The 23,140-nt window shown below is 45.7% G+C and overlaps 1 protein-coding gene, 2 long non-coding RNA genes and 1 pseudogene across 16 annotated transcripts; 1 reads left to right on the top strand and 3 right to left on the bottom strand.

Annotated features, from left to right (window-relative positions):
• Positions 1 to 560: 560 nt before the first annotated feature.
• LOC130538145 (CAAX prenyl protease 2-like) lies at positions 561 to 2,519 on the bottom strand (annotated as a pseudogene).
• Positions 2,520 to 2,663: 144 nt separating this feature from the next.
• On the bottom strand, positions 2,664 to 22,743 carry LOC130538117 (EH domain-binding protein 1-like protein 1). Of its 14 annotated transcripts, XM_057055393.1 has the most exons (31): positions 21,027 to 22,743; positions 18,031 to 18,088; positions 17,857 to 17,952; positions 17,549 to 17,602; positions 17,241 to 17,419; positions 17,043 to 17,161; positions 16,839 to 16,925; positions 15,757 to 16,413; positions 14,527 to 14,586; positions 14,338 to 14,454; positions 14,090 to 14,260; positions 13,827 to 13,959; positions 13,027 to 13,335; positions 11,164 to 12,561; positions 10,631 to 10,882; positions 10,172 to 10,489; positions 8,259 to 9,315; positions 6,547 to 8,015; positions 5,945 to 6,274; positions 5,555 to 5,732; positions 5,342 to 5,490; positions 5,209 to 5,257; positions 4,790 to 5,114; positions 4,657 to 4,718; positions 4,533 to 4,581; positions 4,433 to 4,470; positions 4,146 to 4,266; positions 3,821 to 3,920; positions 3,673 to 3,746; positions 3,469 to 3,583; positions 2,664 to 3,385 (listed from the first exon to the last, which is right to left on the bottom strand). In XM_057055393.1, exons 1-31 carry the CDS (start codon positions 21,128 to 21,130, stop codon positions 3,298 to 3,300), a joined length of 8,316 nt encoding a protein of 2,771 aa, XP_056911373.1. In that variant the 5' UTR covers positions 21,131 to 22,743; the 3' UTR covers positions 2,664 to 3,297. The 14 variants fall into 14 exon arrangements, with proteins under 14 accessions (XP_056911373.1, XP_056911374.1, XP_056911375.1 ...); XM_057055394.1 differs by lacking the exon at positions 15,757 to 16,413 and having other exon boundaries at positions 4,657 to 4,736; XM_057055395.1 differs by lacking the exons at positions 15,757 to 16,413; positions 16,839 to 16,925 and having other exon boundaries at positions 4,657 to 4,736.
• Positions 14,666 to 14,982, bottom strand: LOC130538147 (uncharacterized). Its single transcript, XR_008953778.1, has 2 exons — positions 14,878 to 14,982; positions 14,666 to 14,780 (listed from the first exon to the last, which is right to left on the bottom strand). It is a non-coding gene; the product is annotated as an uncharacterized LOC130538147 (long non-coding RNA).
• Positions 19,423 to 20,504, top strand: LOC130538146 (uncharacterized). The gene is made up of 2 exons (XR_008953777.1): positions 19,423 to 20,193; positions 20,264 to 20,504. It is a non-coding gene; the product is annotated as an uncharacterized LOC130538146 (long non-coding RNA).
• Positions 22,744 to 23,140: the final 397 nt, after the last annotated feature.

Below are 23,140 nucleotides of genomic sequence, written 5' to 3' on the forward strand. Positions count from 1 at the left end.
CACCAGAGAAATCTTTACCGCAGTGAAGGGAATGGGATTGGACCATCAGTACCTCCACCACTCTGTCACCTTGTCCTGCTGGTGCTAACCTTGTTGATCTGGAAAATGGACAATAAACTGTGACATGGTTGTCACACAGGACTTTGGTTGAGGGACTGAAGGTTTTTGGACAACGGCTGAAGTGATCTCATTAGTTTCTGTCTTGTAAATCTCGTCTCAACCTCTTCTGCTTTCCGTATTAAGCGTCAGTGTTTCCACAGAATCCCACTCTAATTCTGTTACCCCACATTTCAAATGTCCTGGGGGACCTGGACCTGCCCTTCAATCCTCATTATCCTCTTATTGATTCAGGTCCTGTTTTCTCACAATTCTGTCTGGTAGCTTTTCTGTCTTAATCACAGTGATGGGACTTTACATTTTGTCTGTTGGGCCTCTGAGTCTGTTTTTCTTTGCTTATAAAGCCCATGCTGATTACTTGATAACTCTAAAACACACACACACACACACACACACACACACACACACACACACACACATACACACACACAAACAATGAAAAGTGGATTTAATTTAATTTAATCTGTCATAAAGACCGTGATGGGGAAGCCAGGCTGTAAGCAGGAATGGTCCCATAGAAGAATGGGTCTGTGGAGGGGAAAAGCAGCAGCAAAAACATCAGCAGACCCATCAGGTATGAGAAGAGGACAGCTGTTGGCTGAGGGTGTCGCAGGGCAGAACTGATATCAGGGAGGCCCTGACTGTTGCAGAAGGAGTGACACAAAACTGGAGCTATGACATGACCTAGGAGAGAGAGATTAATGATCAGATGCAGGACTGTAGAAGCGAGAGTCACTGGGGATTAAAACCTGCCTCTCACCAGTTCTCAGGAATATGAAGGCGGCGAAGACACCAAACACAGTTGTGTACAAGAACTGGACCCCTGCAACAAAGAAACGGCAAAAGAATAAACCATGACCGCTCACCATAAAAAAATAAAACACTGTGATAATGCAGATGCAACAAGTTTTATATAATGGTTTTATATAATCAAAGCTGTAAAGAAACCAGCATCAAGCTATCAGACAAACAGGACTCTGAACTACAGATAAAAGAGAATTATACAATTACTGTGTCAATTAAAAGAACAACCAAACTTTAAGGCTTAAGACATGTTTGTTCTGATGCTCCGATCATCACAACATTAAAGGAAGAAAAAGTTCTTTGAACCCTGCAGTGAAAAACAGGACTGTGATTGTAGCGTGACTGACCTGAAGCCAAGAAGGTGGCTCTTGTGTAATCCTTGGAGAGGAGCTGCTGCTCAAAGAGATGATGCAAATGAGCTAGAATAATATTTAAAAGAATTGTTTTAGCACAACTGAATCGTGAGTTGACACAGGCCGGTGCCGAAGAAGAGTGGGGCTATGAAGATGGCGGTGGTGGGTGCGGTGCAGGGCACCAGCATGGGCAGCATGGCCCCTCTAAAGACCACCTCCTCTGTCAATGGTGCCACCACCTGGTTCCTGAGCCACACTGGATCTGATGCGCACAGCCTCCATGAATGAACATCTGGACACATAAAGTCAAGAATTTATGGTGACACGAGGATCAAATGTAGGAATACGCACCGTAAAGTGGCATGACACTTATTAGATACAAATGTTAACTCACCGAGAGCAGAACGCAGCTGCTCGGCAATGCTTCGAGGGTTGTCCAGAGATGACTGGACCAAGGGACCCAAGTACAATGTTGATAGTGTAAGCATGAGAGTTCAAACTTGTGGGTAATCACATGTTTACAGAATGTTGGGAGAGGCCAAAAACATAAATGCATTAAATGCTGAACGTGTGTTGGTTGGTACCACTCTGAGTAGTAGAGGCAATACAGCAGCAGGAAGCAGACCTTCCAAACGAAGCCCCATCATCTGCCACACTGAGCCGACCACCTGGAGGGGAAAAAGATAAGAAAGTCCATGCTTCCCCTCACAGGGGAACAGCGAGGATGCCCCTAAGGAGGGAAGAACCCGACTGACACTGACCTTTGACCTCCCTGTGAGGTTTGTGTTGGATGTTTAATTATTATTGTAGTCAAAAGCATAAAACAAACCCCTGATATTTGAACTCACCCTGACATCAGCCCAGTATGTCCATAACTTAACCAGTGCAAGTGAGAGCCCAGCCACACCAGCATGCTGGTACAGCGTCGTTTAATCACACTGAGATGGTCACTACACACAGCAAGAGAGATCATTTCAACGGTCCAGAACCACATCACCCTCACAGCCTTAACGGGGATCTGTTCACCTGGGCAGGTTGATCCTCCAGATGTGCAAACTACCAACGTACAGACAGGCAAGAGAACAACAGCTCAGCACACACACCCAAGCGTGGACACGAGTTTCACGTTCTGGCTCCAGCATAACAGAACCCTCCCTGAGAGGCTCCACTGGTCCGCTAACACTCACAGCAGGTCCCTCTTCTGTCACCACTGATTAGTAGATCCACAGATCTCTACTGCTGCGGTTGAATCAGATTAACGCTAATGCTCTGCAGGGAGGAGGCGGGTGCAAGGGTGCACGTTTCTGTGCACCCTCAGCTTAACAGCCAGAGCTGTTAATGATCCATTCCTAAAAGGTGGCGCTCAGATAAAAGACAGTGATCCCAACGTAAAGCAACCAAGTTTTATTGGTTTTGTCTCCTCATAAATACCAAGTGTACAGCATATTATTCTCCTGATGTAACTCACATGACACAGAAATCACACATCAAAAGTACACCTTTGGATTAACCTCTAAAAACAATCAGGTCTGACAACACATGGGAAAACAAAAGAATAATTATCCAAAACAAAGACTTGGGGTCATTTTGTAGTTGAAATCATACATTTGAGTCCAGCTCACAATTTCTCACCTTTTTAAAGGAACCTAAAATGTTACCAGCAATTACTGTGCTTCAGACATCTCTACTCGTGAGAAAGAAACCAAATATCACAAGCAGCAGGACAGATGAACATCAAGCACCAACATTATAAATAAAACAGCTTGGAAGAGAAGAGCGATCAGCATAAATATAAAAGAAAGAAATCACTGATGCACCGAAATAAATCAACAGGATTAAACCAAACTGTAAAATTAAGGCGCATCGCAGAAGACAAAATAATTTCCTCATGATGAAGGAAAATAATGGCAATCAGGAATTCCTGTGTAATAATAATAATAAAAAAAAAAAAAAATAAAAAAAAATAAAAAAAAAATAATAATAATAATAATATGGGGGTTCAGTAGTTGGCGGTATGTGTTGATTACTGCAGGACACATTTTTCCTTGTTGCTGTATTTTTGTCTCCTCATCTCCAGACCGCGCTCCAGATGCGCGTCCTCCTCCAGTGCACTGCAAACACAGGAGCTGGCTGTCAGATAGGAACGCTTCCCCTCATGTGAGGAGCTCAGGCCTCCATCCCTGCACGCACTCACCCTCTCTCCTTGGCGTCGATGTCTCGGATGATCTCGTCCCGCTGGTTGACCAGAGAAACCAGTTCTTGGAGGAGCAGCTGCTCCCTCTGCTGCTGGGTGGATGATTTCTGCCAGTCTGAGAGAACCAGGCGTGGTCAAAGAGATGGTTTACTGAGCTTTTTAGCATAATCACTAAATTAGTATTTACGGCTCATTTCCACCGACCTTCTATGGCCATCATGACCCGAAGTTCTCTGTTAAGAAGCTCGAACCTTCTCTCCAGGTCCTGCTCCTCTTGCCTGCAAAGACACTTAAGCGATCAATCAAACAGACTGAGGTGTGTTGATAGTTGGACGCATCAGCGGGGACTAACAGTAACTCCAGGGTGTCCTGACGGCGGATGAGGGCATTCTTCTTGTTCACCAGAGTGAACCACTCCTGGATCAGCCTCTCCTCTTCATCACGGTCATTTCCTGGAGGAAGACATCACAGAAACGATGCCGACTTCATCAGAATCCTGATATCAAAGTAATTTTGTGTCAGAGTTGAGCCTAGTCTCAAATATTGACTAATAGAGCTGCTCATTATCCAGGATGCTATCGATCTGCTACCTGTGTGGTGCGTTGAACCCCTAAATTGAAGCGATGCAGCAATGTGATGCTAGCAGTGATGCAATGCCAGCTGCGATGCACTCTTACCTGTTTCCATCAGGCTTCGCAGTCGCCTCTCCACCACTGCTGCTCTGCTGTCCACGTGCTTCTGCTCCAACTCCAATGCTGCCAACTCACTCAGCACGTACTGGCTGGTGTCCTGCAGACACTGACCACAAACCCAATCACGCACGCAGGCAAACGCCACACGTGCAGCCGAGCATAAGTGGGAAAAAAGTGGTAAAGGGGGAAGATGAAAGAGGGTGAAAGGTCAGAGAGAGGTGAAGGTGGAGAACCTTAAGATGCTCTAAAGGTTGTTAGAAGACATCACTGACCAGTGTTTCTTCTTGTGTTGCAGTTCTGCTCCGCAGCCCTGCGCACAAACACAACATTGGTGACCCTGCAGCATTTCATGACAAAACATTCTGGACGGACCTGCATGATTGGACTCCTCTGAAGCTGAGCTCGTCGTCGCACCTTCATCCTGTGGAGGAGGAAGACGAAAGATGAATACATGGAATTACTATGCAGTCGGCAGAGGAAACGGTGAAGATGGCACCTGAGGTCCAGGTTTGGCGAGTTTGTTGACGCCTCTTGGAGGTGTGGTTATCAAATCATCCCCTGATGGGGGACAAGGAACTATCAGGATTTTAGGGGGTGCTGCTCATCACTCTAAACCAAACGGGAAGTACCTTTGACTGGCCGTTTGGTTCTGGGCGGTGGGACGACCAGCGTGCTGCTTCCTCCTTCCTCCAGACTGACCCCTTCGTTCAGCCTGGCCATGCAGAAAGCGGCAGCATCTTCATCAGTAGGACAGGGGCCACAGCGGGGATGCCCATAGCTGCTCTGGCTGCTGTTGCGCTCGATCTGCAGGACACTCAGCTCCTGGTCAGTGAAGTGAGAGCGGATCTGGCTGAGGTAGGTCATGACAATGAGCCGGTCGGGGACGGACAGGAGGACCAGGTCGGATGGCTCCAGCAGACGAGAGATGCCGAGAGCCTCGAAACCGTCAAAGGCCTGAAAAAAAGAGCAGAAGGAAAATTTCTGTTCTTGTGAGAAAACGCAACTGAGCAAAACTGAAGGTTACTGAAGGAGCGGAGGCTGGTGTCACCTTTTTGTTGTTCAGTTTGATATTGTGGGCTTCCAATGTTTCAAAGTCGCTAAAGAAACAAAAGCAGGAGGGAGATGAGTGAGAACACAGGAGCGATATCAAAGAGGAAGATGGACTGTGGATTGAATTGTACATTTTCTCTGGGTGGAAATGATGCAGGATGGCACAGAAGGCCAGGCCGTTTCTCCAGGAGGTGCTGAAGTTGGTGACCTTCACCCCCGGGTAGCTGTCGGTGATGCCCTGACACCATTCGAGCAGGGACTGGCTGGAGATCACCAGGTCCTGGAGGGGGATGATAGATGAGAACACGCCCACAATGCGCGTGTGTGTGTGTGTGTGCGCGCACCTCCACTGTCTCGTCCTTCCCGTCGACCTCCTCTCTGACCACTGGAACTGGACCAGGGGCGTTCACGTGGGAGCTTTCTTCTTCTGCTAATGTAGGAAGTGGTGATGTCTTCATGTTTGTGCTCGGAGCGCCCTCTGCCGGTGTCCTCGTCTCAGCACGGGGGACGCAGCCTTTCACCCTGAACACAAACACTTTCCTGAGGACTTAAATGCATCAGATAGCTTCTTCAGAGTAGCCACAACATCAAAACCATCAAAAATGGAAGCCAAAACCAGTGATTTGAAGCTGAAGCCTGCCCTCACCAAAACACCAGGGCCCAGTTTACCAGTTTAACCAGTCATCAGGAGCAGCTTTGTGTCCCACCTCACTGTTTTTTCCCGGGTGACTTACTCTTCCAACTTTTGTCCCAGGGGTTTGGACTCCTCAGGCTGGGTCAGCAACATCACCTGCAGCCTATCAAACTGGCGGACACCGGAAGGCTGAGCGCCGGTGGAGCAACTGCCAGGGTCACAAAGGTCAGGGATGAGGCGCCTCATGCTGCGAGGGCCAGAGACGGGCGGCATCCCACCACTCATGTGATGTAATTTTGCCAATAACAGTCTCTCCTCTTCCTTGAGCCGCTGCTCCAGTAGGGCAGGGGAGGAAAGTTTAGGAGGGGAGATGGAGCGCCCCTGTGTGGTGGCCTGAGCAGCTGCAGCGTCCTGGGGGGAGCCTCCTGGGCTGAGGACAGAAAGCCAGATTTCAGCAGCTGGAGCGGCTCGAGCGCGTTCCAAATCCGCCATGCTGTCGACAGGTTGTCACCGTTGCCGCAGAGACGTTTGAGCCTCAGAAGTGGTGCGAAAGCATGAGCTGCTGCAGGTTAGCGTGACAACACACACCTGTACTAGCACAGATGCGCCTGATGTTAGTGAACATCTTTCCTCTCAGATTTAGTCGGACAAACAGACAAAGCTGATGGTCGCCACGGCAACGCCCCCCCTCCCCTTACTTACCCTGCTCCCCCCTCCTGGTGCTGCTCTGCAGGCCCCTCCTCCTCCTCCCTTAGCCATGCTGTGACAGCACCAGTGGTCACACCAGTGTTCACACTGGGCCTCTGATCTGGTCCTTCTGATCCGGAGTCAAGCCCCTTCATGGAACCGTCCGCAGCAACAGAACCAGCCCAAACTGGTTTTCTCTCCCCCACTTCTTTCTTCTCCACCCAGCATCTCTCATCCTCCCTTTTCTGCTGAATTTCTTCCTTCTCCATATTTAAACTCTTTCTTTCCTTTTCATTTTCCCTCCTCATCCTCTCAATTTCTTCCCTCGCTGCCTCAAGTCTCTTCTTCTCCTCCTCTTTTTCCCTCTCCATGTTTCGCCTCTCCTCCTCCAACTTCTTTCGTTCCTCTTCTTTTTCTCTCTTTAGATCTTCCCTTTCTTTTTCCAGTCTTTTTCTGTCCTCCTCTTTTACTCTTGCTACCATCTCTCTCTCTCTTTCTAGTCTATTTTTTTCTTCCTCTCTCTCTCTTTCTTTCCTCTCCAACTCTTCCTTTTGTTTTTGCAGCCTCCTCCTGCCCTCCTCCTTCTCCCTTTCTAATTCTTTTCTCTCTTTTTCAAGTTGTTTCTGCTCCTCTTGCTTTTCATTTTCTCTTCTGTCAATTTCTTTACTCTTCTCTTCCATCCTCTTCATCTCTTCCTCTTTATCTTTCTCCAACTCTCTTCTCAGTTTTTCTATCCTTCTTCTTTCCTCTTCTTTTTCTCTCTCCATCAGTTTTCTATCCTGCTCCATCTTATTTCTTTCATCCTCTTTTTTCTTTTCTGCCCTCATCAGTTCTTCTCTTTCCCTTTCCAGCTCTTCTCTCAGTTTTTCTATCCTTCTTCCCTCCTCCTTCTCCCTCTCCATTAGTTTCCTCTCCTCCAGCATTTTTCTTTCTTCCTCCTTTTCTTTTTTCCTCTTTTCAGTTTCCTTTCTTAGTATCTTTCTCTCCTCTTCTTTGGCCATCTCTGTCCTCATCAGCTCTTCCTTTTCTTTTTCCATCCTTCTTCTTTCCTTCTCTATTTCCTTCTCCAGTTCTTGTCTTTCCTTTTGCAGTTTCTTTCTCTCGTCCTGTTTTTCCTTCTCCATCATTTCTCTGTCCCTTTTAAGTTTTTCCATTGCCTCTTCTTTTTCTCGATTCTTTCTCTCAATTTCCATTCTTTCCTCTTTCAAGTGCTTTCTCTCCTTCTCCCTTTCTTTCTCCAGTTCTTCTCTCTCTGTTTCTAACTTTCTTTTCTCCTCCTCTCTTTCTCTCTCTTTCCTCTCCAGCTCTTCTTTCCTTTTTTCCAGTCTTTTTCTCCCTTCCTCTCTTTCTTTCTCCAGTTTTTCTCTCTCTTTTTGCAATTTAAGCATCTCTGTTTGCTTCTCATTTTCTTTTCTCTTTATTTCATTTCTTTCACCTTCTAGTCTTCTTCTCTCCTCCTCCCATTTTCTCTCTTTCCTTCTCCAGTTCTTCTCTCTCTCTCTTTCTAGTCTATTTTTTTCTTCCTCTCTCTCTCTTTCTTTCTTCAGTTCTTCTCTCTCCTTTTCTAACTTTCTTTTCTCATCCTCCCTTTCACTCTCTTTCCTCTTTAACTCTTCTTTCTGGTGTTCCAATCTTTTCCTTTCTTCCTCTATTTCCTTCTCAAGTTTTTCTCTCTCTTTTTCTAACTTTCTTTTCTCACCCCCCCTTTCTCTCTCTTTCCTCTCCAGCTCTTCTTTCTGGTGTTCCAATCTTTTCCTTTCTTCCTCTCTTTCCTTCTCCAGTTCTTCTCTCTCCTTTTGTAATTTTATCTTCTCTGTTTCCCTTTCTCTCTCTTTCCTCTCCATTTCTTTTCTCTCCTCTTCAAGCCTTTTTCTTTCTTCTTCCTTTTCTCTCCTTATATTTTCTTTCTCAATGTCCAGCCTCATTCTTTCCTCTCTGTTTTCCTTCTCCTTTCTCCTAATTTCTCTTTTCTCTTCTTCTAAACTATTTTTCTCCTCCACTAGTCTTTCTGTCTTTTTCTTCTCAATTTCCAGCCTCTTCTCTCCATTTTCAGTCACCTTATGCTGAATTTCTTCTTGCTTCATTTTCTCCTCCTTCCTCTCCAGCTTTTCCCGCTCTTTCACAATCAGCGTGCAGTCATTATCTTTTGGTCTTTCTAAATTTTCTCTCTCTTTCTGCAGATTCTTCTTTTCCTCATCTCTTTCTCTCACTAGATGTTTGCTCTCTTTTTCTAATCTTTTGCTCTCCTTCCACATCTCTCTCTCCATCCATTCTGTTTCTTTTTCTATTTCCTTCCCCTTTGTGGTTTTTCGCTCTATCTTTTCTTTCTCATCTTTAATCATTCTTTTCTCTGCCATCATTTTCTTCACATTTTCCTGTTCTTTGTCCTCATCTTTTTTCTTTCCCTCCATCCTCTTTTCTAATCTCACCCCCTCCCCCTTTGTTTTCTCTGTCTCTTTTCTGTTGTCTTGCTCTTCTGTTATTTCCCTCTTCTCCCCTGTCTGTGGTTCCTTCACTTCCCTCTGCCTGGCTGTGTTTTCTATCTTTTCCTTCTCTTTACCCTCCCTCTCTTTCTCCCGCTCACTAGCGGCCAGTCTCAGCCGCGCTACCAGACTCAGCTCATCGTGTTTCTGTGCTGCTTCTCTCATCTTCTTCATTTTTCCTACTGCTGATGGTGGGATCTCACTGGGGCTGTCTGGACGATGCGAACGTGACTGCTCTTTGGTGCCCATGGCGACAGCTTGTTGTTCAGATATGTTGCTGAAGTAGGTTCCTGTCTCATAACTGAAGAGACAGACAAGAAGTTCAGGAAAACGGACCTTAAAATGACCTCACAGCCAGTCGCTGCCTTCGATTTTGCAGCTGGGTCACAGACTTTGTTTTGGTGCTTGTCCAGAGAACACAGATATTTACTTCTGCCTCACAGAGAACCACTTTACCTAATGCATAATACAGCAAATCTGCTTGAAATTTACATCATCTTTGGCCATAAAACAGGTAGAACAAGCCTACAGAAATTATTGATTAGATTGCCCAGGCGCCTCTTGGTGCACCTTTAACTTACAATGACCTCACTAGCAGCACCTTGTAAACAAAAAAACAAGACAGCAACTATTTACTCTTCTCATGAGGGGTCAGATATTGCAGTTATTTGCATTAGCTGCTAGAGGATACCAGCATTGGTGTGTACCAGGCTCGCCTCAGCTTCACAGCCAAGAATGGGACCAACCATAAATCTAATGTACCACATGTGGTACAGCTCAGTTTTATCTACAGGATACCACACTGGACCAAAATTTTTCACAGCATTTAACACTCGTGCACATGACTGTGAGTGCAAAATAGCAGGTATGCCATTCTAAATAGGCCACTCCTAACCATTTGATTTAGCTTTTATGCTGCAGTTCATCTAAGATGCCAGTGATACTTTTACTGCATCTAGAGCTGCTGGTGAAGGTGACTTAATCAACTCTTCAGCAAAACACACACACACACACACACGTGCACAATTATGGACATGACACCATGGAAAGAAGCAGTGGAAGCGTTAAAAAAGATTAATTGCAGCCATGGGTCAAGACACGTGCATGCAGGCTTGCAAGCATGCGGCACAACAAGAGCTAAACCATTACTGACTCACCCCCCTGTCACACTACCCTCCTCCTGCAGCTGCCTCCCATCTTTATCCTCAGAGTTCTCGCTGCCTTGCTTGTCCTCCACAGCTGCCCACAGATGTTTTTCTACTTCACACTCTGACTCATGAGCTCCCTCCTGAGGTTCTGTAACTTGTTCTTGTGGACCTGGTTCTGGTTTTGAGGGTAGTCTGGAAGCTTTATTGGAGGTTTCTAATTCCACACCGGGTCCAACTGCTTCTTGGGGCATACTGGGTTGAGTAGGAGCTGGGACAATGTGTGGATGGTGCGAGATGTCTTTCCCCTCTGCATCTTCTTCGCCTGAACTGTAAGAAAGGAGCATAGACGATGTCAACTTACAATTTTTCAATGGCTGACATTAAAATAAGCAGATCATTAGAGAAGCGGCTGCTCAGACTGATAATGCAGAGAAGCAGATGGCCACAGCTCCCTTCATTCATTCTTACCCTCCACACAAAGGTTTTGCAGCCTCGTTGGCAGAGTTTCCCCCCTCATCTTTCCCACTTCTCCCCTCTAGCACTTTCCATATGGGAACCTCTGCATCAGAAAGCCTCTGTGGAGGCGGGGTCACCATCACAACCTCTAATGCAACATAGCCTGAATGGATGTCAGGTGGAGTATCTGTGTCAGATATGTTCTTTTCTGGGACAACAATGTTTGAGACTGAAACTTGCTTCAAGACAGAACGTTTCCCCTGACTGGAATAAGTGGAGAAAAGGAGTAAAAAGTAAAGAAAGGCGAAGAAACTGCAAACACTGAATAATGACACACAAGTTGCACAATTGCAAATGTAAATACTATCACATCCCATAATAATCAATAAAATCATACAGAAATCCTAATCAATCACCACAAAAAACAAAATAATCAAGAAAGAACAACACATCAGCCAATGCAGACTTCATATATTCTGATTGATTGATAATTGACTATAAACATGACAATTGACTGTAAACATTTCCATTCACGTTTAACTCACCATTTCCTGTTAGTGGAGTTTTCACTCAATTTGATTGGCTGATGGTTTATCTCTCTGTGTTGTGATTGGCTGAGAATTGGCTTGGGTGCTGCGATCCCATTGTTGTCCAGAAGAGGGAGATGAGGAGTCTGTTCGGAGCTGGGAGGAGGTGAGTGTGTAAAGCTGGGAGGAAGTGAGTGTGTGGAGCTGGGAGGAGGTGAGTGTGTGGAGCTGGAGGGAGGTGAGTGTGTGGAGCTGGAAGGAAGTGTATGTGTGGAGCTGGGAGGAGGTGAGTGTGTGGTGCTGGGAGAAGGTGTGTGTGTGGAGCTGGGAGGAGGTGAGTGTGTGGAGCTGGGAGGGGGTGAGTGTGTGGAGCTGGAGGGAGATGAGTGTGTGGAGCTGGAGGGAAGTGTATGTGTGGAGCTAGGAGGAGGTGAGTGTGTGGAGCTGGGAGGAGGTGAGTGTGTGGTGCTGGGAGGAGGTGAGTGTGTGGAGCTGTGAGGAGGTGAGTGTGTGGAGCTTGGAAGAGGTGTCATCATCACCTCCTCTTGTCTCTGTCTCCTCTCCTCATTTTCCCTCTTCATTCCCTCTGTCTCTTCTTTTTTCTTCTCCTCTTCCAACTCTTTCTCCTTTACCCTTTCCTCCTTTTTCCTCTCCTCTTTTTTCACACTATCCATCTCCCTTTGTTGTCTCTCCTTTTCAACGGCCTCTTTCTTTTTCCTCTCTTCTGCTTCTTTAACTCCTTTACCCTCCTCCTGGTTTCTTCTTTCATCTTCTGCTTTCTTTTTCTTTCTCCCTTCCACCTCCCTTGTGTTTTGCTCCTCTACTTTAATTTTCTGCTCTTGTTGTTTTGGCTCCTTGAATAGTTGCTCCTCCATCCATCTCCTTTGCTCCTCCATGACTCTCATCTTCTCTGCTCTTTTCTTGTCTTCCTCTGTCATTTTCTTCAGGAGTCTTTCTCTTTCAAGTCTTCTCTCCTCCTCCTTCATCAGTTTTTCCTTCTCTCCTGCATCCAGAGTTTTCTTTTCCTGTTCCTTTTCCCTCTTGTCTTTCTCCTCCTCTTGTTTCCTCTTCTCCTCATCTTCCCTAAGTCTTTTCTGTTTTTCTCTCTTTTCCTGCAGGAGTCTGTCCTCCTCTTGTCTCCTATGTTCTCTGTCCTTTCTAAACTCCTCCTCCTCCCATAAGAGTCTTTTCTTTTCTTCCTCTAGCAATCTCTTCTTCTCTTTCTCGTGTTTTCTTCTGTCCTCCTGCTCCAGTATCTTTTTCTCTTCCACTTTTTTCCTTTTTTCCTTCTCTTGGTTTGTAAGTCTTTCTTTCTGCCTCTCTTGCTCTGCCTTTTCCACCCCATCATTCTCCTCGGCTGCTCTCTTTATCTGCTCTCCCTCTCCAGAGGCCTTTTCATTGGTTTTCTGTACAAGACTGCAGAACAACAATAATAAAATTCCTTAATCCCAATCTGTGCATTGTTAAAGTGCCACATGAAAAACTCTTTTTGCACTCAGCAATCATGAAACAGTTTAAATTATGCCATAAGGAAGCTTAGTGAACTTGACCTTGAAGGAAAGCAAGAAATTATCTTTGGCCCTTAAAGGCAGAAAACTTTTAAGATGTTTAAGGACATTTAAACATATGGTTAAACCAGACACCTGAATCCTCTTCTTCAGCCATCGAACTCTTAAACAACTTTCATGACACAATTTTCATTTCGTTTACACTTCAGTGGTCATTGTTGCATTTGAGCTAATGAGCTAGCAGCATTCTGCAAGTACAGTAGCTTCTTTTAGGTTAATGAAAGGTTACAACTTCTCACTGAGTTACGGCCAGCTGTGGCTCCAAAACAACACTAAATTCCAACTTTATTTTCTTGTAAATATAAATACTCACTGTGCGGGACACCTTTTGATAGTGTCTTTTTTAGACTCATCGTCCTCCAGGAATAACCCCCCAGACTTATCCAAGTCAGGCTGAGGCTGCGACAGTGGCGGCCTTTGTGCTTTAATGGTGCTCATATGACTTCCTGTCTCATTGGTCGGCTTTTTCAAATCATTATCCAGCTGCTCATAGGGCTGTTTGGGAGTGATAAAAGCAGCCACGACAGAAGCAGAAGGCTGCTGAGGCATGATGCTCTCGCTGCAGGAGAAAGGCCATGGAGGGGGCGGAGCTATTATCAGCTCTGAGCATGACTTTATACTGCTGAGGACACAAATGTTGGAGGTTCAATACAATACAGGATCAATATAAGTATGGTCGAGATTTTAGGTTAGGCCATGCGGGAGGTTCTTAGAAAAACACATGCAGCTGTTAGCAGCTCCAGCATCAACATGACTCTGAATAGGAATAAAGAGGATCTATGGATGGATGGATGGATGGATGGATGATGGGTGGATGATGGGTGGGTGATTGCATGTATGGATGAATGGATGATGGCTGGATTATGGATGGGTGGATGATGTGCCGTACTCGTGAGGCCAGTCAAGCTTCAGCAGCTTCACTCATCCAGTGAAACCTTGTCCACGCTCCTAGAAATACCTCAGCTGATCCACACATACACAAACTGCAGAAAAGCTCAAATATCTCCATGGGTAACACAACCATCCAGGACATGCTCTGTATCTGCTCTTATCATCCCAAGCAAACTGTATATTGTATTTGTGCACTTTTGCATTCTAAATAACGTATCTCACCTTGACTGGGCTCTGCATTGTGTAATGGACATCTTTGAATCCTGGGCTGGACAGACGGGCTGCTTGGACTCTCTGACGTCAGCCAGGTTACTCTGCTGCATGTCCTCCCCGTGGCTCCAGGGGCTGCCTTTGCCTGCCGGTGGGAGCAGAACTGTTAAACCTCAACTATTGAAGACTTTTAAATGAGCAGGCACCTAAATGAATTGGTTATATATGATAATTTATCAATAAGCTGCAAATAAACACCACTCGAGCAGCAATACCTGAAGGGTCAGAGAGAGCAGGGAGAGGAAGGGTAGCAGAATGAGGGGGTGAGGAGCGATTAAAAGATTTGGAAAGGATAGGAGTCACGGGATCACAGAGAGAATCAAGATCTGGACTGCTGAGGAGAGGGACCGGGGGGACGTCGGAATCAGGCCACGGCCTCAGAACACCTGGGGAAGGGACAGTGGAAGCTGAAAACATGAGACCTCTCATGATGAGATTCACAAAGACAGAAATGAGACTTTACCTGACTCAGAAACACAGGGCTGAGGTTTGGGGAGAGGAGGCCCTGAGGCCGGGGGAGATGGGGAGCACGGGTGGCCAGCGGATTTGACAATCTGGGGCCTGAACATGTGAGAGTGGCCTGTCGGGAAGGGAGAATGGAATGCAGAGAAAGCAGAGAATAGAGAAAAATTGAAAAGATTCAGAGACGCACCAGAGATGGATGCGAGGCCTGCCGCAGCCTCCGGGGGGCGCCGTTGTTGTAGAACAGAAACTAATGAGAGGAAACAACGTGAGGGTCGAGAAATGAAGACAAATGGAAACAGGGAAAAGAGGAACATCAGCTAAGAAACTGTATTGAAAGTGTTGAATTTTTATTTAATTTATTGCTTCATTGAACTGCTGTCCTTTATTGTGCAGTGAAGAGCCCCGATGACCCTGCAATCAGTCAGATCAGTGGACATGGACCTAAGATCATTAGGTGGACAAATATCACATCAGTGTGACGTGCTTCAAGTCATCAATCAATCAGTCAATCAATCTTTATTTATATAGCGTCTTTTACAATCAAAATTGTTTCAAGACACTTTCCAGAATCCCAGGGCCTAACCCCAGACAAGCAACAGTGGCAAGGAAAAACTCCCCTTTAACAGGAAGAAACCTTGAGGAGAGGAGAGGAGAGGAGAGGAGAGGAGAGAGAGGAGAGGAGAGGAGAGAGAGAGGAGAGGAGAGGAGAGGAGAGGAGGAGGAGAGGAGAGGAGAGGAGAGGAGAGGAGAGGAAACCATGACCCAGTGGGGTGACAGAGGCCTGTCAGGTGATCATGTTTCTGGACCCTGGACCCTTGGCCTATAACAGCATAGCTAAGATGTTAACCTAATGATTAGACGACCCCCTAAGTATGATAATTTATCTGTCTATAATAGTAACTGGAACGACAGAATTAGTAACAATAAGCTTTTTCAAAGAGGTAGGTTTTAAGCCTAATCTTAAAAGTAGCAATGGATCAACCTCCCGTACCTGGACAGGGAGCTGGTACCATAGCAGGGGGGCCTGGTAGCTTGCTCGGCCCCCCATTCTACTCCTAGAAACTCTGGGAACCACAAGTAGACCAGCATTCTGAGAGCGGAGCGGTCTATTGGGCTGGTAAGTTATCACTAGCTCCTCCAGGTAGGATGGAGCTAGACTGGTCTTTAATTCCTTCAAATGTAGTTTGGATACACACTCTCCTTCCGTCGTGCTAATCTTTCTTCTGAACTCTTTCAGAGCTAAAATACAATTGTGGTTTTGCAGTTTTGCACTGTGTTTCAACCTCTGAGATGGCCCCCAGAGTGTCATCTAGAGTATTTGGCCTGTGTGTGTGACTTATGTGGAAAATAATAAATGAAGGGCACCAGTTAGTGGAATGCATGCAGCAGGCCTGTTAGTCAGTTGGCCCAGCGGTACCTTTTCCTGAGGCAGACTGAAAGATTCTGGGAAGAGGGGGAGGCTGGGAGAGGGTCCAGGTGACAGGAGTGTGAGCAGATGAAGGCTGAGAAGATGGGATGGGCTTTGGAGGAGAGGAGGATTTGAGGGGAAGGACAGATGGAGTCTCAGGGGTCAGTGATGTGGACAGAATGAGGGATGTCTGGGGAGTCATGGAGGACGATGAAATGGTATGACCGGATGAGGACACTTCAGGAATGGACATGTTTGCTGAGGAACCTGAGGCTGGAGAAGGTCGTGTTGAAGCAGGAGGTAAAATAGTCCCGCATTCAGGCAATGTGGGATGATGAAGGGATGAAGAGCTCTCTTGTATAGGTGTGACCAGGAGGGATTTAGGGGATGGCAAGACCTCAGGGAAAGCACTCTGGTTTTCAGGTGCTGTCACTGGGGGAGCTGCAGAATTAAATGGGTTGGAAAGTAGAAGTTGGTTGGTCAGAGGGTTGTGTTTTGACCTGGGAGAGGGCTGAGGGGAGGATGGGAGGGAGTGTTGGAACTCTGGCTGGACCTGGGTGGTGGTGGGGGCGAAAGGGTGTCGGGCATGGCGGGGTGAGGGACAAGGAGCCACGGGAAGTGGGGGGTGGCAGAGGACAGCAGGACTGGGAGGACCCCACTGAGAGGCTGGATGGACAGATGGAGGGTTGGATGGAAGTGGATTTTGTCAGAGGGAGAAATGATAAAAAACAGGGTTGTGAATAATGAAAACAGATGAAACGATGCTCACAAAGAAACCGTCATGCAAGTCTGAAGTCACATGGCCTGTTGAGTGGACGTCACCTCAGAAAAAGCTTTACAAAAATGAGGGAATTCTGGCACCGCTAAATATGCAGTTTGTTTTCTTGGTCTAACATGGTCTAACTTGGTCTACCATCTCCATGGAAACATGGAGATGGTAGACCAAGATGGAGATGGTAAACTATGAGTCTACTGCACAGCATAGCGTCATTCTCACCATCTTTAATCTCCATATTCGGATGTACCGGTATGTGGGACAAATGACGGTGTGAAATACAAGACCGATGAACAAAGGCCAAGGCTGAGGGTACCTGAGGCCGGGAACGAGGGTCCAGCGGTGTTTAACTTGTCAGGTGGTGGGGGGGCGGGGCGATTTGGGCGAGTGAGAGTGTGAGGAACTACAGCAGAAGCCAGGACACAGCAGCAGAGGAAGGAGGATTGGAAAGGAAAGAAGGTCATAGTTGAAGAGCTGTCAGCAGAAGATCAGACAGAAGGAGCTGCATTTGCCTGCTTACCTGTCGCAGTGACGGACTTCTTGTTCTCGTCTTCGTCACTCTCGTTAAAGTCATCCAGATTGCCGATATCTGCCGGTTTGACACTCATCAAACTGGCCAGGCTCTGCATGTCTTCATCGCTGTTGGATGAACATCATTATCACCAGCATCACTATCAGCCTATAACATGATAATGTGGCTCTGAAACGTGTCACTCACGTGGCCTTCCCCTCACGGATAAAGACACAGGACAAGGACAGCTTGAGGGTGGCCTCCACCACTTTAACCGACAGCGGTTTCAACGTCAGCGTCAGGTCGATCTGGGTGGGTGTGGGACTGGCAAAGCGCTTCAGGTTGATGTCAGCTGAGGCCAGAACCTTACGGTGGCCCTTGTTTTCCTTGGTTGGGACAGAAGTCCATTAGGAGATAGCAGAGAATGATGAGAGTTCTGCTTGGTGCATTTAGAAAATGATTCATTTGGGTTAATATTCATGTGAACAACCTGTAAGACTGTAAGAGATACTTACACCCTCGATGACAAAAGTCCACTCTTTGTCCTCAAACTCATCAGCATTGGCCTCCTGGATATATATAACGACGATATAAATAACCATATACATACATACGTGTGTGTGTGAGAGTGAGTATGTGTGTGTTTGTGTGTATGTGTTTTTCTTCTGAAACAGGCAGAAAGAGGACAACTGAGACCATGTTGCTGTCTCGGTTGGGGATCTGAAGTGTCATACACAGACAAAGACACTGAGTTACTGTGTAATGAAGTCATGGCAAATCATTGATCCCTCTATGTGTTTGGGTGGATTCTGCTTGTTGCTACCTTGAAGAGTGTGACAGAGATGTCGATGTTCTCTGGGACGGGCCAAACCACCATCCCCCTGTATGGGTTCTTGATTCCAGGCTGCCAACTGTGCAGCTGCACACAACAAACAACCCAGTGAGACGTGCGCACATCAGTGTGTGTCACACTTGTCTGTGGTTTTTATGCGTCTACCTTGGAGCTCATGCGCCTGTTCCTCCTTGTCCATACCACCCTCAGCTTGTCTGGTTGCCTGTAGGAGCACATAAACACAGGTCAACATGCTGAGCAGCAAATGTAGAAGAAACGCCATCGTGAAGAAACCTTAAGTCCAAACAAAGTGGTTATTATGTGAGTGACCAAGAGATGTCTGGTGATTCTGCTGCTGAGTAATGAAGGGCTATAGTCAAACCAAATATGGCTTCTGTTTGTGTGTATGTTTGTGTGTGTGTGTTATCACCACACTGGCATTAGGTGAGCTCTGGTTTTGCTGCACTGGGTGTGTAAGTATACATCTGTATAAGTTTCCTTTGTGTTTTTTATTACTCCTGCAGAACAGGAAGTGAAAGTGGAAGTTACATGGTCATGTGACCTCAATGCGAGGTGTTCCTTATGACAGGAAGAAGTGAAGCTACGAGAAGCCTTCAAAACAAAATGGGGTCAGCAGAGCAGTGTGTGTGCGTGTGTGTAGGGGGCCAGGGGGCTAAAAGAAGGTAAGGAGGAGTCCGACAGGACCGGAGGATCACAAAGTTTCTTATGTTTCATCCTTTAACAGACCATAGTTTTGCTTCAAAGTTGCCAAAGGAAACAAAACCTTGCAAACAGCAACACAACTGAAGTTGTTGCAGTTTGCTGGTATGGAAACAGCTGAGTCATTTGTGTCAGTTCCTGCCGGCCACGATACACAAGGAGCCTATCTGCTCAATGATATTATCTTCTTCTGCTACTGCTGCCATCAGAGAAATGCTCCATGGATTTCCTGCTGTCAAAAGCAGAGCCACAGATATATTCCTGTTGCTTCAGTTTCTCTCGGCTGCCCGTTAAATTTAGAATAATTTTTAAAATTCTTCTTTTGACCTACAAGGTCCTCAGAGGCCTAGCTCCATCCTACCTGGAGGAGCTAGTGACACCTTACCAGCCCAATAGACCGCTCCACTCTCAGAATGCTGGTCTACTTGTGGTTCCCAGAGTCTCTAGGAGTATAATGGGGGGCCGAGCATTTAGCTATCAGGCCCCCCTGCTATGGAACCAGTTCCCTGTCCAGGTACTGGAGGTTGATCCATCGCTACTTTTAAGATTAGGCTTAAAACCTACCTCTTTGAAAAAGCTTATTGTTACTAATTCTGTAGTTCCAGTTACTATTATAGACAGACAAATTATCATACTTCATCATTAGGTTAACATCGTTTAATCATTAGGTTAACATCTTAGTCATGCTGCTATAGGCCAAGACTGCCGGAGTCCAGAAACATGATCACCTGACAGGCCTCTGTCACCCTACTGGGTCATGGTTTTCTCTCCTCTCCTCTCCTCTCCTCTCCTCTCCTCTCCTCTCTCCTCTCCTCTCTCTCCTCTCCTCTCCTCCTCTCCTCTCCTCTCCTCTCCTCTCCTCTCCTCTCCCCTCTCCTACCTATTCTATCCTCTACCTGTCCTCCCCCGTCTCCTCTCTTTCTACCCAGCCGGCCATCAGCAGGAGGGTCCCCCTACATGAGCCTGGTCCTGCTCAAGGTTTCTTCCTGTTAAAGGGGAGTTTTTCCTTGCCACTGTTGCTTGTCTGGGGTTAGGCCCTGGGATTCTGGAAAGCGCCTTGAAACAATTTTGATTGTAAAAGACGCTATATAAATAAAGATTGATTTGATTTGATTCTTCAGAACTAGCAAAGAACCGATTCTTTGATGAGTACCGTGCTCTCTCCCATGAATTTTACACTTGTTTGAGAGTCTAACTGGTGCTGAACTGGAACTGGAAGCAGCAGTAACAGCTGTGTTTTATTGGTTTGAGCAGACATTTGAACACTATTGAGAGAAGTGATAAATTGACCTATGTCCTCAGCATTCTTTAGAAGAGTATAAACTATGAAGTAAATCAACCCAATTATTGAACTAAAAGATGCAACATTGTAAAAAATGTACCCTTGACAACAGCAAGATGGAGTCTGATCTAATATTTCCCATCCAGGAACATCAGAATCAACCCCAGAATGAAGTCACTCCGCTTTGACTGTACAAACAGCTTTGGCCCACGTCCTAAGGTCCCTTTGTTGCTGCAGAAGAGTCAGAATCAAATATCCAAATGTGTCAACTAAATATAGAGTAGTAACAAGTGTGGGTCTGAATCGCTGGCACAAACATGTGACTTGTGAGTATGAGAGTCCAAAAGGGTTTATTTACTGCTGCTGATGTGTGATGACAGCATTTGCTCTCATTAGGGGGAATCACTGGAGAAGCACACAAACACGCAGAGCGACACCGTTAGGCCTTTTCTGCACTTCCTGGTCTTCTCTCACCTCAACACTTCATCGAGCGTGCCCTGATGAGGAGGAATCAGTGTGTCTTATCTCCACTTGACACAATTAGTCCATATGTACAGATAAGGAGGCAAACTGTCTCCGGGGATAGAGTGTACTGCTCTAGGAGTGATCTATATGATTAAAGTTTGGTTATATAACATGTCCAAACTTCACATTTTGAGTCATTACTTCAGTATGGGGTCAGAGTTGATCCCCCATCCTAATGGTTTTCCTAATGATCTGTAGACTTCAATGCACACATTTTTGCTAATAAGAGGAGGAGGGGAAGAGAAATAATGGCCTAAATTAGCGTACAATTACTAATTAGCACAATAATGATGTGTCAAGTATCACCGTTTGTCAGATGTTTGGGGATTTTATCACTCAGTAGCTCCGTTAATTAACAAAGTAAAGTAAATGTTATAAGTAAACGTTTAAAGCTCAAAGGAAATATAAAATCGATACATATTTGTAAAAAAAAAAAAAAAAAAAAAAAAAAAAGTCAAGTTATCTTTAAAGTAAACTAGCACGTTTTTCTTTCTCAGCAGAAAGAGGCTTCCGTAGCGGAGCCGGGATTCGAACTCTCGACCACATGTTGCTGACCTCATCACCATTCACAAAGAAAGACTACATGACCCGTGGTTATGGTACAGATAGGTGATGGATTTTGGGGTGCACTCACCACTTCTTGCTACACTCCAGCGTCAGTTCCTGGTAGGAGGCAACAAACTGGAACTTTGACGCCTTTTTACCGACTCGCTGAAGTCTTTTCCAAACCGACGTCATGACACATAAAATAGTAATTAAAAGTGAGAATTGGCACTTCCCCCACTTGTAGATGTCGGTTAAAGCTTCTTTGAACTGTCTTCCCTGCTGATAGACCCTTCCACGCAGTTCTCATTCGCAATCATCCATCCTGTCGCAGTTCCGAACACGGTCGACAGCTAAAGAAGGGTTGCCAAAGGCTCGAGAAGAAACTTCTGACAGTGTACCCGCAGCGGCTGGAGACTTCTGTCTCCGTCAGGACGCCGAAGTCGAGTCCTGGCTGGAATCCAGGGCGGCTGCCTGCTGACTTCACCCTCCTTACCCGCCCTTGGCGTCCAAGTCTGACAGGATATGCAAACGTGTGACCTGGTGATGCAGCATGCAAAGAAACTTGGCTCTATCTGAAGCTTCGGAAAGCAGCGACACCTGCAGACTTTGACCCTGGCTGTCGTGTCAGGGCTGTTTTATCTGATAAATCCTCTATCAGCTGCTGTGCCTGTGAACCGTTTAAACTGCGTTTATGACATAAATGCATAAATTTAAAGAAAGGGTCACTTCCTGAGTTTTAGCTGTGTCATCTGTCACAACACTGAGCTTCAGTTGGGAGAAGTTTCCACGGAGAGGGCCAACTGTGCCCAGTGTTTGTGCGTGTGCTCGTGTGTGCCTAAGTCATAGGGATTTTCCTCAGTGAGCGCAGGAGTGTATTTTTAGGGGGATGGAAAGAGGGACAGAGGCAGCTGGTTTGGACGAGTGCAGCAGGGGCCCAGAGCTGGTGTTCTAATATTAGGCCCATGTCCTGGTCCAGTGTCTAGGACAGCTTTATTGCTCCTCAAGACTGTTTGACATCACACATTCTTCAACTCAAGCTCCCAACATTTAGATTAACAGTCTCACAATGACTGAGCTTAATGTTAATGTTCACCCCTTGGTTTTCTTTGTTTTTCATATGAATGAAATTATTAACCATCTCCAGGGTTGACTAATAATGATTTAATCTAATAAACAGCGCTTTTCAAATATTGCCATGTGCCTTTTTGTATTCATACTCACCTTCTTTTCAAGTCAGGGGTGTTTTCTTTAATGGAGCCACTGGCTCTGCCTGTAAATAGCAAATATGTCTGTTGTCTTCCTGTCTGAGCTTGAGTCAGTGATGGGGTGGATGACACAAAGCAATAATGAGGACAGGGACGGCAAACAGGTGGGAGGAACCATCAGGCATGCACGAGATCTACAGGCTGTTGATAACTGGCCTGTAGATACTATAGGAAAAAAAATCTATTTGTCTATCTAACTGTCTGTCCATCTGTCTGTCTATCTATATGCTCAACATTTGAAGCAAATAAATAAATAGCTTCACTCTGCTCTCTCCATAAGTGGTTTTGTACTTCTGTAAACAGGGACGTCGAGGAGGGCGGAAGAGGATGGAGACGTGCAGGAGAAAGGCTTTCCCAACTGCAGTGCGTCCCCTGCTGGCCATAATCCCTTTCATGCATTTTTTGAAAGAGAATTCAAATATTTTTCATGATGCTCCACAATGATTAAAAACTACGCAAAAATACTTACTAAATACTAAAATTAGCATCTGATGTAAAAGTGACCCAGTTCAAAAATGAAAAGCTTTACATTGGCTCAGCTATTTTCCAGGTTTAACTGAAATTATGAAAATAAGTCAAATTCTATTTGCTTTGCCACAGATACTATCTTGTTTTGATCACACAAACCACTGGAGCAAGATGAAAAGCTTGTTTTAGTGTGGATTTTCTAAATTTATTTTCATTTTGTTGCAATTTTCTTAATACCTTACTATTTAAATGCTGCTGTGATTTGCTGTCTTCTTGTGGAAAAAAAGATCAACCTGTGAATTATGTGTGAAATCACTTGTATTATGGAAAGAGCAACTAAGTCATTAAAATTTGAAATTCTAAAGAGGTTTCAACTCGTTACTGTTGCACCACATGACCATCAACCTCAAGTATATTTACATTATAAGCATGGCCAGAACACGGTTGCCATTATTGCATCACCAGAGGT

The sequence above is a fragment of the Takifugu flavidus genome, chromosome 14 (genome assembly GCF_003711565.1).
Source record: "Takifugu flavidus isolate HTHZ2018 chromosome 14, ASM371156v2, whole genome shotgun sequence".
Classification (NCBI taxonomy): domain Eukaryota; kingdom Metazoa; phylum Chordata; class Actinopteri; order Tetraodontiformes; family Tetraodontidae; genus Takifugu; species Takifugu flavidus.